The following is a 14,165-nucleotide window of genomic DNA, read 5'->3' as shown; positions in this document are numbered from 1 at the left end:
CAAACAAACTGAGTCGCAGTCTCCAGAAGCCTGGCAGGAGAGTAATATTGGAGCCTGATAGCGATCCAAAAACACAAGACTGCCAAAATCAAACAAGGAGGAAAAAAAGTGAAAAATAGGACCTGGCAAGTGTGCCGGCTGGCTGAATCTAATAGAGCACTCTTTGGTATTTTAAAAAGAAATAGTAGAGTAACAAACCCCATCCAAAGGAAAGCAGCTGAAAAAAATGGCAGAACATCCTTCCAGAAGTCTGTGGTGTCCTCTGTGCCGAGGAGGTATGAGTCTGTCATCAGAAAAGAAAAAGCTGATCATGCACAGTGGTGAATAATAAAAAAAACAAAACCTTTGGAGTGCTGATTTTCTACTGTGAATCATGTGTTTAATATGTCTAAGCTGTTTTAACTGATAAACAGTACTGGAATTTCATTTTTAGGATATATTGTGCAGGGGTGTGCACAGACCTCTTGTACACTCTGTATCTACAGATAAGCCACAGTGTTAAACCCACCTGCCTACCTCCTGCTGCCAAAACAGCTGGCACTGACACAGGATATCTGAGTATGTCCTGTGGTGTCTGGCAACGAGGTGATGGCACCGGTTCTTTTGGGTTCGATGGGTTGTGGGCTGAATCAGGCTTGAGCTGGTCCATTCTGCAGATTATCGGCTGGATTGGGATCTCGTGAATTTGATGGATGAACAGCTGGAGCCTTTTATCGTGTTTCTCTAGTCACATTGTCCTGCCGGGTGAGGCTGCTGCCATCGGGAAATGTGTTTGGCATGAGGCTGTTCTGGTATGCAACAAGGCTGACAGGTGGATGTACCTGACAAAGTAGCATCCAAACATTTTCCAGCATTGTGGAACCTGTGGTTGCAGCTTGCTCATTAATCAGAATACAGCACTACAACATCACCAGGTGGAAGGCACAGTTAACCACTCATTTTTTGAAAAACATCTTAACATTTACAAAAACAGCATCTTTCTTTCTACCTCCTGCATTGTTGTTTTTGGCACTCGCTCTGTATCATCCCGTTGCTTGTATTCTTTCAGCGACAGTTATACACGCAGCGATTTTCCGAAACAAAGCTTACGCTTGTTATTTCTTTTAAGCATAAAACTAGGGTTTTTTTTCTTTCTGAGCCTTCCTCTCAAATTATTAACACAGCTCTTGCTCTTCTTTTTCTCTTCGCCTGGCTTTGTTTGTTTTCGCTCTTGGCTTACATCCATATTTCATTCTATTTTATTTTTTAACTGGGGGAGAAAAATAATGCATGACTTGACACGACTGCTGCAGAACAGCTAGTCAAAAATTACTGAACCTGACTGCATTATTCAGCTCGGTAATCAGGAGGAATTTACTTTTAATTAGGCCTGCTATTAATTAGCTTTTAAAGCAAACACAATAACTTTAACTTGTAGCTTTTTCTCTTGGAACAGAGCTTTAGTAATGAAGTCCATTTCTTGCATTTCTCTATTTTCCGATTGATTTTTTTGTCTTATTTTTCACAAGAAGGCATTTGGTGTTTTTTTTTTTTTAAGATTTCAGGATACGGGCTTAAAGTAAAATAAATAAATAAAAAACCCAAGGTGAAAATAAATAACTCAGAGCTGACGCACTACTAAAGGCTACCATTTCAGGCCATTTCAGTGAACTGCAAATTATGAACTTTTTCCAAATAGAAAGCAGATGGTGATGTCTTTTAAAAACCTGGAATTTTCTAAACCTCTTTCATTCTCTGTTGAATACATCCCAAGCTTGACCAAAAAAGAGAGCTTTTCGCTTTAGTCCTGTTTCTCCCGCGGCTGTTTCTTTACCAGACCATTAAAACCGTCAGGCACATGGTGGCTGTTTTTCATTATTGCCCAGCTGAAGACCGAAGTGACAACTTGAGTGTTGTACCACCTGAAACTAGTCTTAGTGCTCCTCCATTGCTCTAATGGACAGGCAAGCACTGTGTAATTTGACCCATAAGCAAAGCCGGAAGAACAAGGCCCATCATGACAGGATGGTGGTTGTATGCTGTTTTCGCTGGGATTTGAACTCCCTCACATCCTGTTTCTTAATGTCCGCTCTGTGTGGCTTGAAAAAAAAAAAGTCAAGCGGTATCCTGCGCCTGACCCCTGAAACTCAACGTTATTTTTGTCCTCGGTGTGAAAAACTCCATGTGAAAACAATCACATGTTCATTTTCTTCAGTGTCCTCGAGTAAATGCTGTAATAGAGAAGTGTGTGTGATGTGTTTTCTACAGGTGCACAGGCAAGTCAGCTTATTACAGAAATGCATTTATCTTTCGCCAAAAGACACATTTCTTAATATAAATGGTCTATAATTTGGTCAGATATTTTTGCAGACCACAGGGGACAATTTAAATCACTCCTGTTAGAGGGTTCGTAGGAGCACATTCATGCTGTGTTTTTTTTTTCTTTTTTTATCTGTGAGGTCTTCGTCACCAGAGTGAGATAAAGTCAGTCTAAAAGATGGGGCACCTTTTTAATTTGAAAAGCAGCCAGAATCCCATCTGATCTTGAGCCAGAGGGAAGTGTGCTCCTAGGTCTGTCCTCATGCCCTGCTATGTGGAGCGCACTGCTGTGTGCATTCAAATGAACAACCATTACCACAGCTACAGAGCCTTAAGGGAAGAAGACATGCTGCGATAAATCGATTGTTGTGCTCAAAGTAAGTTTAAAATGATGATCCAAATGCTGATCTGAGACAAGAAGGTAAGAAAAAAAGGGCTGAAATAAAAATGTCCAGATTTGCCAGAAGAAAAAAGAAAAATATGCACATAAACACCCCAGACTGAATAAACATGTCCAAGCTGAACTAGTTTAGGGTTTGGAAAGCAGAGTTTTCGTAAACCGATCAGAAGAAAAATTGCACTCTGGATTCAGCCTTCCCTAATAGCACTGGTCTTTCCAAAATTGGCAGCTTCCAAGCCAAACAGGTCCTCTGCTGCAGAGAGTTTCTTTGTAATAAACATAATTAAGAGCGAGACAAAAAGACAACAAGATATCAATTTGCAGGAAGCTGATTAAACTTGTGCCAAACAGAAACAGAGATCTGTTGAAGAAGACGGGCGAAGCACATATTTGCCACTTTTACGCGCTGTGCTGCTCCGATTAATTTCGTTAGCACATGTAAATGCCAGACCATATTAAATCAGCTCCCATGTAAACAGCTGACTCGAAGTCAATGGTTTCAGTCGCATAGTTCAAGTAAGAAACGTCAAGCAAATGTCCAACCGATGTAAAAACAGCAAAATTAATGATAAAAAAAACTTCTGCGATGTGCAAAGGGACACGAAGAGACATGCATGGAAGGAGGCTGAAAAGCAGACTTGCTGACGTCTAACAAGGAAAAAGAGGATATAAATAAAAACACACACGCGGAAACTGGTTAACAAGCTCAAACAGGAAGTTACTGTAACAGAGAGAGAGACACAACATAAACATAAATAAATGGAGATGCAGATAAGAAAGCACAGACAACACTCGAGGGAAACCTAATGATAGTTAACTCATTGTCCACTCATGCCATATTTGATTGCCTTTCCACACAGCACACTAGATCAATGAATGTCAACATACTCCACATTGATATGATATTGCCAGTCTGGTGGGAGAGTGTATTTGCATGTGGTGTTATTTGAATGAGCTTTGAGTAGCACTTGCATGAGAAAGGTGAATTTCAAGTGTATTTGGAGCTGCTGTGAAAGAGCAGTGTGATAAGACAAGTTTTTACTACACACAAATGCAGGGAGTTAGCTGGACAGTGTGCTTGTCTGTACACACTGGGATGCAAGGGGCTCCTTGGAACGAAAGGTTTCTTAGAATAAATCATTTGTGTATTTCCAATAAATGAATAATTGAATTACTTAATTTTGTAGCAAGTCCCTCACAGCCTGCACTTATTGAGCTGTCCAAAATAAACGCTGTGTTTCACTGCTCATCCTTCTCAGGAATTAATTACATGGTTCTTCACAGGAAATTATTAGATTTATCCTTAGTGGAGGTTTTGCTACCTGACGTATGCTTGTCTTTGTCCTTACATGCACTCCTCAATAAAAGACGTGCACACAGATTGCCCATATTTGCACTTAATAAAGTTCTGTGTCTTACATCCTTTTATTCAGAGCACTAGTTTTCTGTACAGGTGCACCTATTACATCATTTTCTCTCTATACACGTCTGCAGACACTTTCTTTGTTTGCACTCCAGCACAGAGTGTCTTCCCACTGAACTCCATTAGCCTCCTCTACTGCTGATGGATCAAAAACCAGGGGATTTTTCTTCACGTATTGTGGTGTGGCAAGGCTCAATAGATACTTTAAAAGGTGTGTGCAGTTAATAACAGACAGATCCCTCCTTCGCTCAGAGAGCAAGATAAGCTGTTTCTACATATGATAAGATAGAGGTAACAAACACAGTGTTGCCTTTGGTCTTCCCCGTTTCTCAAATTCGAAAGACATGGCAGCTGCTGTGAAACTATTAGCAGTTTTCTTCTAAAGTATTCCTCTTCCATTTTCTTATCTCTGACACCCAGGTATAATAAGGGCTTAGGAGTTTTGAGAGGTGACAAGTCATCGTTATCTCAGCACAGTTCACTGATTAGTCTGGCACAGTTTTGTTAAGCTCGGTTGATCCTCAGTGGCTTTATTCCAGACGTAACTCTTACACAGAAACAAGCACATTATTTGTGGTCTTTATAGACTTTGTAGGGCTAGATTGACACTACAAACACTTATTTCAGCCAAATTAAGTTAATAAATGTTTACTGCGAGTTTCCAAGTTCGTGGGATGAATCCTCAATTCTCCAGGGTTTTTTTGAAGGTCTTTCAAAGTTTTTCTTCGGCCATTGGTTGCTTTTGCACTCATTTTTAGCCCAGTCCCTATAAGTGACCATTTTCAGAGGAATGTTTTACATTTTTCAAGCCACTTAACACCGACCTATGACTCATTCAGGCATTAGAAAGGCACTTAAATTGAGGGTAAACTATTGCTGTGATGACGCATAACAGAAAAAAAATGTATCTTTATGCATTTTCTTTCCAGTTCTTTAGATTAATTTAAAAAATGCCAAATATAGCACAGTATGACTGACATAAACTATTTTTGTACCATTTCTTGAGATATTAGACAAAAACTTGGCATGGTGTGCAGTATGTCCTCAACAAATGTAAGGAATTTGGACAAGTGGAGGACAAAAGAAGCAATGGGAGACCTAAACACTACAGACCTAAAACTCTACAACAAATTAAAAGTAGCTGTATTTCATGTCCTTAAGAAATAGGGGAAAAAAAATCGAGTCTGGCTGTCAGAAAGATGTTCTTAAGGAAACAGAGAGAGCAGGATGAGGTTTGCCCAGTTAGATAAAAACTGGACTGAAATCAGTGGCAGCAGGTCTGATGGAGTGACAAATCCAAATTTGAACATTTTCAGAAGAAAGGTACAACAGTGAGTGTGTAAAGCATCTGTAAAATGCAATGCTGTGTGTCAGCTCTGGGCTGCATTTTGTCAAAAATTATCGAGTTGTGTAGAAAAGTACCATCAGAATTTGGATCTGCCATGCAATACTATCTGGAAATGGCTTCATTTACAAGTATGACAGTGATCCCAAACACACTGCCCCTGCAGTAAGTGCATACCTGGATAGAAAAAACACACAACACTATCAGTCATGTATTGGGGTCAAAGGAGCTTGTAAAGAAAAGCGTCTGGACTTCTTTAAGTTGCTTGAAGATGTTTCACCTCTCATCCAAGAAGCTTCTTCAGTTCTAAGGTCAAATGGTGGGGAGTCCCAGATTTAAACCTAGTGGGAGTAACCCCCCACAGAGGGACAAAAGGACCCCCTGATGGTGTGAAACTGGGTGTGGGTCCCAATCAGCCAGGGTTTCGGGTGAGCTCTTTGTGAAACCTGGCCCCACCTTATCATGCGAATTCTTGAGGTCAGTCATGGATTGGCTTTCCCGAAGCCCAGGCCTCAGTATTATTGAAGAAGTGTGGGATCATCTTTATTGGGAACAGAATAAATGGCAGCCAACATCGAAAGAAGAGCTCTGAATGTCCTTTAAGAAGCCTTGAGTACTATTCCTGAAGACTTTGTAAGAAATTTCACTTGCCTGTGAAAAACACTTACCTAATGGAATTCAGACTGGTTGAAGAATAAAGGTTGTGATACCAAATACTTTTCTTTCGAGCTTGTTAGTATCGCACAAACTCATATTTTGCCAGTGTTTGAGTAAATTGCTACAGCTATTTCCTGTTTTCCTACTAAAATAGAAAGAAACGAGCAGTGGCTCTAGAGTTTTGCACAGTACTTTAGAAGCAGTCGTTTCTTTCATGTGTGCTAACTGGGGAGCACAGTTATCACTATCACTGTCACTTCACAACAATCTCATAAAAAGGAGATTCTGGGGTCAAAACACCTGTTTTTTTATTCTCTCTCTTGGTGCTCCAGTCTAAACACATGCATGCTAGGTTGATTGTGTGTTTCTGTATCTCACCTCTTGCCCATGTCAGCTGGAATAGGCGCCAGCCGCTCCGTGACCCTGAATTTAGATAGGTAGGTAAGGAAATGAGTAGATGTGTGCTGAGAATCAGATTTCAAAAGTCTGGCAGTGAGCAACATTACTTTGACCCCATTTGTACAAAACATTTTTAAGCAAATCCAAGCAATTTTTTGATCAGGCAGTCAGCTTAATATCAAACATTGTGCCTGCTACTCTCTGTGAAATTCACAGTTTATACATTGTGAGGAGTACAGGAAGTAGATCATGAATTCACTCTGAAAAAGAAACTCTTCACATTTGTTTTTCAGTCAGTCTAAGAATCCTCTTGTGAATTCTTAAGCTGCTTATAATGAAGCATTGCACTGTTAAAAAACATAAATGTGGCTTTAAAAGCAAGATGTCATTTTTTCCCCCCCATTTCGAGCTGTTTCTTCTTTTGAATGGAAAACAAGGAGGGTGCTACCGCAAGCTCTGACTGAAAAAATAAGGCTGTTAAACAGGGACACTGGAAATAGCAGGGGAGCAGGCATTAAGATGGTGACACATTTTAAGAGCTAAAGATTTTCTCTCCGTGTAGTTTCATGCTGGGTGTTAATGGTTAATGTATTGTTAGCCATAGTGAAAATGTGTGCTATAGTACCAATAAGACAGAAATAAGTACAAAATGAAAAAAAAGAATGAGCCCTGGAATAATGAGAGGTGTTTTTTGAGGCCTTTTGTCAAATGCGGTCATGGCCCGCTAACAAGATAACGTGTCAAATGGTTTTCTTTGTGCTTGCTCTCATCGTCATGCTGTATTTCATCAGTTGCCTAGAGCAGACTTTAGATGTTTTCTCTGGGCTTTTGCTCTGTGAATCAGAGTTATGGTCCTGTTGGAATGCTGAGTTTTTTCAGGAAAACATACATCCTTGATGAGGCTTGTCTAAACACAGAAGCAGGAGCAAACCCCTCCAGTCACAGAGGCACAGAGGCTCTTACAGTGTGAAAGAAAAATGTGTTCACTTATCTGAAGCTGGTAGTTATGTCTCCTGTTGTCTAGAAATCTTTATTTGATACAGTTAAAGCAATAGGGTGCTATTAATTTTCATGATAATGTTAGTTTAAAACATGCATTTGTTTTGTAATATACAGCATTTGGCATTTTGTGTAAGTTACTTTCTGTTTTATTTTAAAATGCATGACAATTCAGTCATTGCTCTGTGCATATATACTCCCCTGCTTCGCTTTTTTCCATGTGCAGTTGAATGTTCCAGTTAGCTACAAGTTTATGAGTGTTCTTTGTGAATTAATATATATAGTTTTTTCGTATTTTCAGACTTTCTTCAAATGTGGACATACGGTTTTGCACTTTTACCTTCCCCAACAATACTTTTTTTAATTAAGTGGCTAGAAAAATCTGAAGCTCACTGGTGTCACTCGAACTGGTCTCTTAAACAGGACCTACTAAGGAGCTACTGAGTGAAGGGTTGGGTCATGGAGTAATGGTGTAGATCAGAGTGCTGACACTTAAATAATGCTGTTTATACACCATGAAAAATGTCTTGGACATTGGAAATGTAGTGTTCCTGTGTTTTGGACCCAATGTTTTGTGAGGTGTTTTCTTGCCTCTGAATTTTGGTTTATTATTATTATTTTATATTTTGGTTGTACTCTATTAGTTAATGTTTGGAATTCCTGGTTTTTAGGGGTGTCTTTTCTTTTGTATACATAATATGCCTCTATGCTTTGCCTTGTTACTTTTGTATCCTGAGTTTTGTTGTTATTTATGTTTCTTTTTACTCAGAGTTAATCTAGCCTCCTTGTATCTTGTCACCTACTCTTTGTGTAAGTGTTAGGTATAGAAAATTTTCCTTTTATGTTACTTCCTGTGTTATTTTACCACTCTCTTGTGTCTAGTATTTAGTTTTTCTCCTCCTGTCTTGTTCTTGATTTTTTTCAGCAGTGTCTTGTTACCCTGATGATTCCACTTCCTTTTATTGCCTCATGTGTGTATTAAATAGCCCGACTTTGCTTTTTTCTGAGCGACTCTGTCATTCTTGTGCGAACCTGCAATTTCTCTGTTATTTTGCCTTACAATCTTTGTACTCTTTGAACTCTTTTGTACTACAATTAACCGCCATTATCTTGCCTGTTTTTGAGTCCTTGTGTTTTGGTCTTTTTGTCCTGTGAACTGTGATAGTGAAGTGACTTTGTGGGTCTTTCCATGAAGCCTGTGCCTCTCATGTAGAAAAGTATGTGTTCACAGAAAACTACCAAATCCAATTTTTTTTTGCATGCAGCCAGCAAGCATTTTTCTCATTATTACTAAAACAAATCAATGCAAATAGTAGGAAGCAGAGCTACATTTAGCAAACCTTAGTGTAAACAGATCAAAAGGAATTCAGGAAACTGAAATCAATTTTTATTGCAACAGTTTAACCAAACCTCTGCATTTGAAATGAACTTGATAGAATCATGTTCATGGTCAATCTTTAACATGCTGGAGAATGAGACAATAGCGTGATTAGCAGTAACATCATGTTTGTTGATTAATTTCCTTTGCTCTGGCAGAACACTTGTTCACAGTACTAAGCAAAACTACAGGATGAGATACAGTATACACCTAAAATTTAATAGAAAAACAGAAAGCTTTGTAGCCAACCATGCAACCATTGTTTAATTAACCATTAATCCTACTAGATGAGAGGTCAGATTTGGACAATGATCATACTAATCCTTACATACAGGATTATTTGTGATTCTGTTAGTGGTGGTAACATAAGCTGACAGGTTTGTAGAGTTTTTTGTCTTTGTTCATCCACGGGCTCTGGCATGAGTCCGGGAGTAGTTTGAGATGCATGCACTGCAAAATAATCATATTTTTTTCTAGCCGAGTGAGCATTCAGCCTGGTTGCCCCTAAAAAATGTGATAAAAACCCTTAGACATCTATCAGCCACTCCATTTCATCACTGAATCGCTATTTGCAGCACATATTTAATGTAGTATTGGACTTACAGATTTGGGTAGTCAGGCAAGAAAATAAGTGTCAAATTTGAATATCATTGTTAATAATGGTTTATTTCCATTTCTGTGCATGTTTCAGATGGGAAGGTGGAGGTGACGAAGGAGAGCCTGAAGCTCTGCACCATGGGGCCAGGAAAGGTGTTTGGAGAGCTGGCTATTCTGTACAACTGCACCAGGACTGCTACTGTCAAGAGTGAGTCTCCACAGACACCCGTAAAAACAGCCAAAGTGCTTGAACGTGTCTGTGTTCAGTGTACACCTGTTGCCCAGGTGACAGATAATATCCCGTGTTCTCACACAAATACACGCATCTACACACATCCACTGAAATCTGTTTGCTTGTTCTAGAGGATTAGGGGTCTTTCTGCTTCCAGCTGTCATTCCTCTGTTGAAATATAGACAGGTATCACACTGTCACGATATGAATGAATGTTTGGAACACAGCAACAGCATTGTGCCTTGTTTACAGTGAAATATCAGCAGTGGGTTTTTTTCACAATACTCCAGTGAAGTTTCTTGTGAAGCAGGTGAAGTAAAATGTCAGGATTTACCGAGCCTGCTCTTTCATGTGTCAAAGCTCCAGCTATGAGGGATGCACAGGGGGTGAGTAGGTGGTCTATCAGACTCGTGATTGAAATTTCAGTTTAAAAGAGTAAAGACTGGTGTCTGAGAGAAGACAGGATAGATGGTTTAATCACATTTGAGAATTAGTGTGTTATAAAAGTGTGTCAGGATGAATTGTGTGTTTAAGTAGGGTAGGAAACAGATTATTATAGATTATTAAAATTTGATTTGAGATCTTGTTATAAGTTGTATTTGAATGATGGACTTAGCCTCTGAGGCTGAAAAATGAACCCATTCCAGGAATTCCTTATTAAACCTTGATTCTTTCTCATGGCCAGCAGGGGGTGTATCTTCTTGGTACAAAACAAATTCTACAGCCCTGAACTTTTCTAGGTATTTCCCAGCGTGGGTGAATGTAAATGCAAATGCAAATGTCCGACACAGTTGACACAAACGTTAAAAAGTCTTTAATATGCGTGCTCCATAGTACAAAGTCTCTTTGATGAGGGGAGAATAGCTCAGATAACTGTCCAGTGAATCACAGCACATTCAGTCCATGTTTAATAAAACCAATCTCCTTTTTTGTGCTACACGTGAAAAGAGTAACTTTGGATAGTGCCCAAACTTGATTCTCCCAACAATGTGCAGAGCTGAAGTGAAAAAGTACATTTGAGAAAACAACCCATCTGCTCACTTAATCTATGACCTCAGTAAACAGTTTCCTAATGAGTTTCTCAGAAACAGTTTAAAACCTAGACTAAAACAGGCAATAAAGTAGTGTATGCTGTCAAGCATGTTTTCTTAACTTTGACAAGGTGCTACTACATGAGCATGCAGTGTTCTCAGTTTCTGAGTCACTTCTTCACTTCTTACTCATGAGCTGTTCCTATGCAGAGTCCTCAAATTTCAGAGGCCCAAAACTAAATCGACTGGCAAGCAGTTTAATGGCCTGGTGAGACCTGTTCCCTCATTATTACAAGACAAATCAAGAAGATAAAAGATTCGGGAGTTTATTCCAAGTGTTGAACTTGTATTTTGTATCTGTCCCCTGGAATTCTTAATTTATATGATATGAGGTCCAATAAGATGTCAATCCAAGTGAAGGAGACTGAAAACCCCAACAAACAACAAATAAGCTTTATCATTTGTCTTACCATTACTCTATCCAGCTGCTCAGATAAGCCTATCACAGTGACAGAGTAAAATGTTAGGAGTGGCCAAATCAATATAATCTTAAAAAGAATAAATGCACCTGGCAGCACAGTTACACTAAAGTCTAGAATACCCAGAAGACAATTAAAGTGGAGGATCACAGAATTCTTTCTATGGTTAAGGAAATTCACTCAAAACATTGAGCCAAGTGAAGCATATTCTGGAGCATGGAGGTCTTTTAGTGTCAAAGACTACAACTAAAACATGCACATGAATGGAAATATACAAGGTTTAGAAGAAGACTTTTCCAGAAAACATCTTAAAGAACCTGCATAGTTCTGGAAAAACTTTGGATAGCTGAAACCATTTTTAACTTGTATCAGGCTGATGGGAAGAAAAAAGGAGAGAGAGAGAAACAACTCCTGATTTAAAGCAGATCACGTTTTCTGTCAAAACTGGCGAAGACCATGTTATGTTATGTATGGCTGGTAGTGGAAGCTGATGACTAGCATTTATTGATGATATGACTTAAGTAGCAGGGTAATTTTGAAGTGTACAGGACTATACTCTCTTTTCAGATATAGCTGCAAAACTGATCAGACTTTGCTTCACAGCAGATATGGTTAATGACCCAAGGCACATTCTAAAAGCAACCCAAGAGTTTCTCAAGGCAAAGGAAACAGGCTGATAAAGAGCTTAATTTGTCATGGAATAATAAGGGAACAGGCCTCACTTAGCCATGAAACTGCTTGTCAGTCAATTTTGCAATTACCTTTGAGCCTCTGAAAATACGGGACTATGCATAAAAATGTCTGTAATTCTTAAGCGGTTAACACGACAATTTTATTAAACCCCTTGAATTAAAGCTGAAGGTCTACACTTCAATCAGATCCTGAAAGTTTGATTTAAAAGCCATAATGGTGGAAGCAAAATTACAATTTTCCAAACGAACCTAACTGTATTTACCGTTTATGGGCCTGGTAGTTAAAGTTAGCGTCCACATAAAGACGGTTTAAATTTAAATAAATAAATGTAAGACGGTGTATAGTTGCTTTATCTAGCAAAAAGGAATATAGTGTATTATTGCTCAGATATGGTAAATCATTTTATTTACCTTGAAAATGCAGTAATTGTAGTGATTGCAGGCTAGCTGATGTTTCCCTGTGCATTTATTTATGAATGAATGAATGAATACAAGGGTTTACTCAGGCTTGTACTTGAGAGTTCAAGTGTGAAGGAAAGAAGGTTGACGATGGTGGCTACTAGGTTGCACGCCCTGTGCTGACCCCTCTTATGTCCCGTGATCCCCTATTTCTAACCAGCCAACCTGATGAAACTCCCAGCTCCTGTTGCTATGGGAACAAGTGCCCATAGCAAGATGAGCCATCTCTTACGGGTTAAAATATTCCCCTTCCTGCTGGCGACAGAGTGTCTGCTTTTTTTCCTTTTGTATATATTCTCTTGCCCACCGGACTGTACTTCCTGCCACGATCTTAAGAGATGTACGTCAGTGCTGCTCAATAAAAACTCACACATGGAACAAATGATGTAATTGTCTACATAGACAGAAGTGTGTTTACAGTCTAACAGGGTCATTGGTACTGTCTCTGAGAGTTGCTGTCTTTGTTTTAATATATGTCGCTACGCATGAATGTAGTGAGGAATTCAGCTGTCACACTGGCTATTAGAGCCGACAGACTCGACTGGAAATCGTGCACCTGCTAGTGCGCATGGAGATCCCGCTTCCAATCAGCAGATTTAATTTCATCATTGCATGGAACCCAGTAGGAGGATAAATCCTTGAAGCAATTTCAGTTTACGTTGCTTGGTCTCCTAAGTCATATGCATGATTAATTACTTCTTAACAGAATTTATCTGAGGAACCTGTTAATGTTGACTCATGGGAGCTCATCCATGAACTGTCTACACCTCTTTCCTTTTACTGTTACTGCTAACTCACAAAATAATGACACCATTGCCAACTGTGATAATGAAGAGATTCCCAGAGTCTGGCACCTATTAAGAATTTCAGAAACAATTAAGAGCCATTAGGTGCAATGATTCGTTTACAGAAAATGTGTGCAATTATGACAGTTCTTTCATCACAGTCAGACTTGTCAAGATAAACCCAAGGATTGCTTAAGATAGCTGACATAATAAATTATTGCACATGTTTTATTCAGGAATTTAGCTGCATTTAGTTTTGCATGAGTTTCCAATAAAACTGACACGTGTTTAAATTTCACTTGAATTTCAATTTGGAATTGAGAATAAAACTTCAAAATACCTTTTGGGCTTTTTTCTTAAGCCTATTTACACACACTCATAGGAGCAAATCAGTAATACTCAGTAAAATCAATGGGACAGGTTTTATTCATTGCCTTTTATTTAAAGAAAAAAATATATAAAAATATGAGGGGACGTGACGTTAATTGGCAGCCATTTGTGCAGTTATGGATAATTATATGGATCTATTGCTAAATCTGGACAATATTGTAAGTGTATCCAAGTAATAGCATTGTTTAATTTGTTTTTATTGCTGTATGATCATGATTACATATTCCCGGAAGGGCCAATGAGGACATTTCCATCAGTCCTCCTGCATCTTTAGGTGATTTCATTTCTGATCACTCAGTGGCACTCTCACCCACCCCTACAAAAAAATAAAAAATAAAAAATGGATCCTGTAAACTGAGCATTTCAAGTAGCACTTACTCCCAGGCTTTGTAGTGCCCCAATGAACTGCTAAAACCAATATGTTATGTATACTTTCAGGATACAGACACTTATGTGTGGAGCTATGGCCACATTTGGGGTTTGGCTCTGCCAGTCAGGACAAATGAGATGGGATTTCACATGCAGCCTGAGAGAAAAAATGTTGCCTGAGAATTTTTTTTATGAAACAGTCCTCTTGCAATCAACTCTATATGACATTTAA

The 14,165-nt window shown here is 38.9% G+C and overlaps 1 protein-coding gene across 2 annotated transcripts in view; it reads left to right on the top strand.

Annotated features, from left to right (window-relative positions):
• Window positions 1-14,165, top strand: part of LOC102294204 (cGMP-dependent protein kinase 1) — a 99,118-nt gene that overhangs the window by 27,432 nt on the left and 57,521 nt on the right. For both annotated transcript variants that reach the window (XM_005914111.2, XM_005914109.3), the window contains exon 3: window positions 9,591-9,704. In XM_005914111.2, the coding sequence (XP_005914173.1) occupies window positions 9,591-9,704 (114 nt within the window). The remainder of the gene's footprint in view (window positions 1-9,590; window positions 9,705-14,165) is intronic.

This window comes from Haplochromis burtoni, unplaced genomic scaffold (genome assembly GCF_018398535.1).
Source record: "Haplochromis burtoni strain Fernald_Lab_line unplaced genomic scaffold, NCSU_Asbu1 Contig_7, whole genome shotgun sequence".
In the NCBI taxonomy this organism is placed as follows: domain Eukaryota; kingdom Metazoa; phylum Chordata; class Actinopteri; order Cichliformes; family Cichlidae; genus Haplochromis; species Haplochromis burtoni.
Note: the sequence above shows the minus strand (reverse complement) of the source record. Positions and strands in the feature narration are given on the sequence as shown.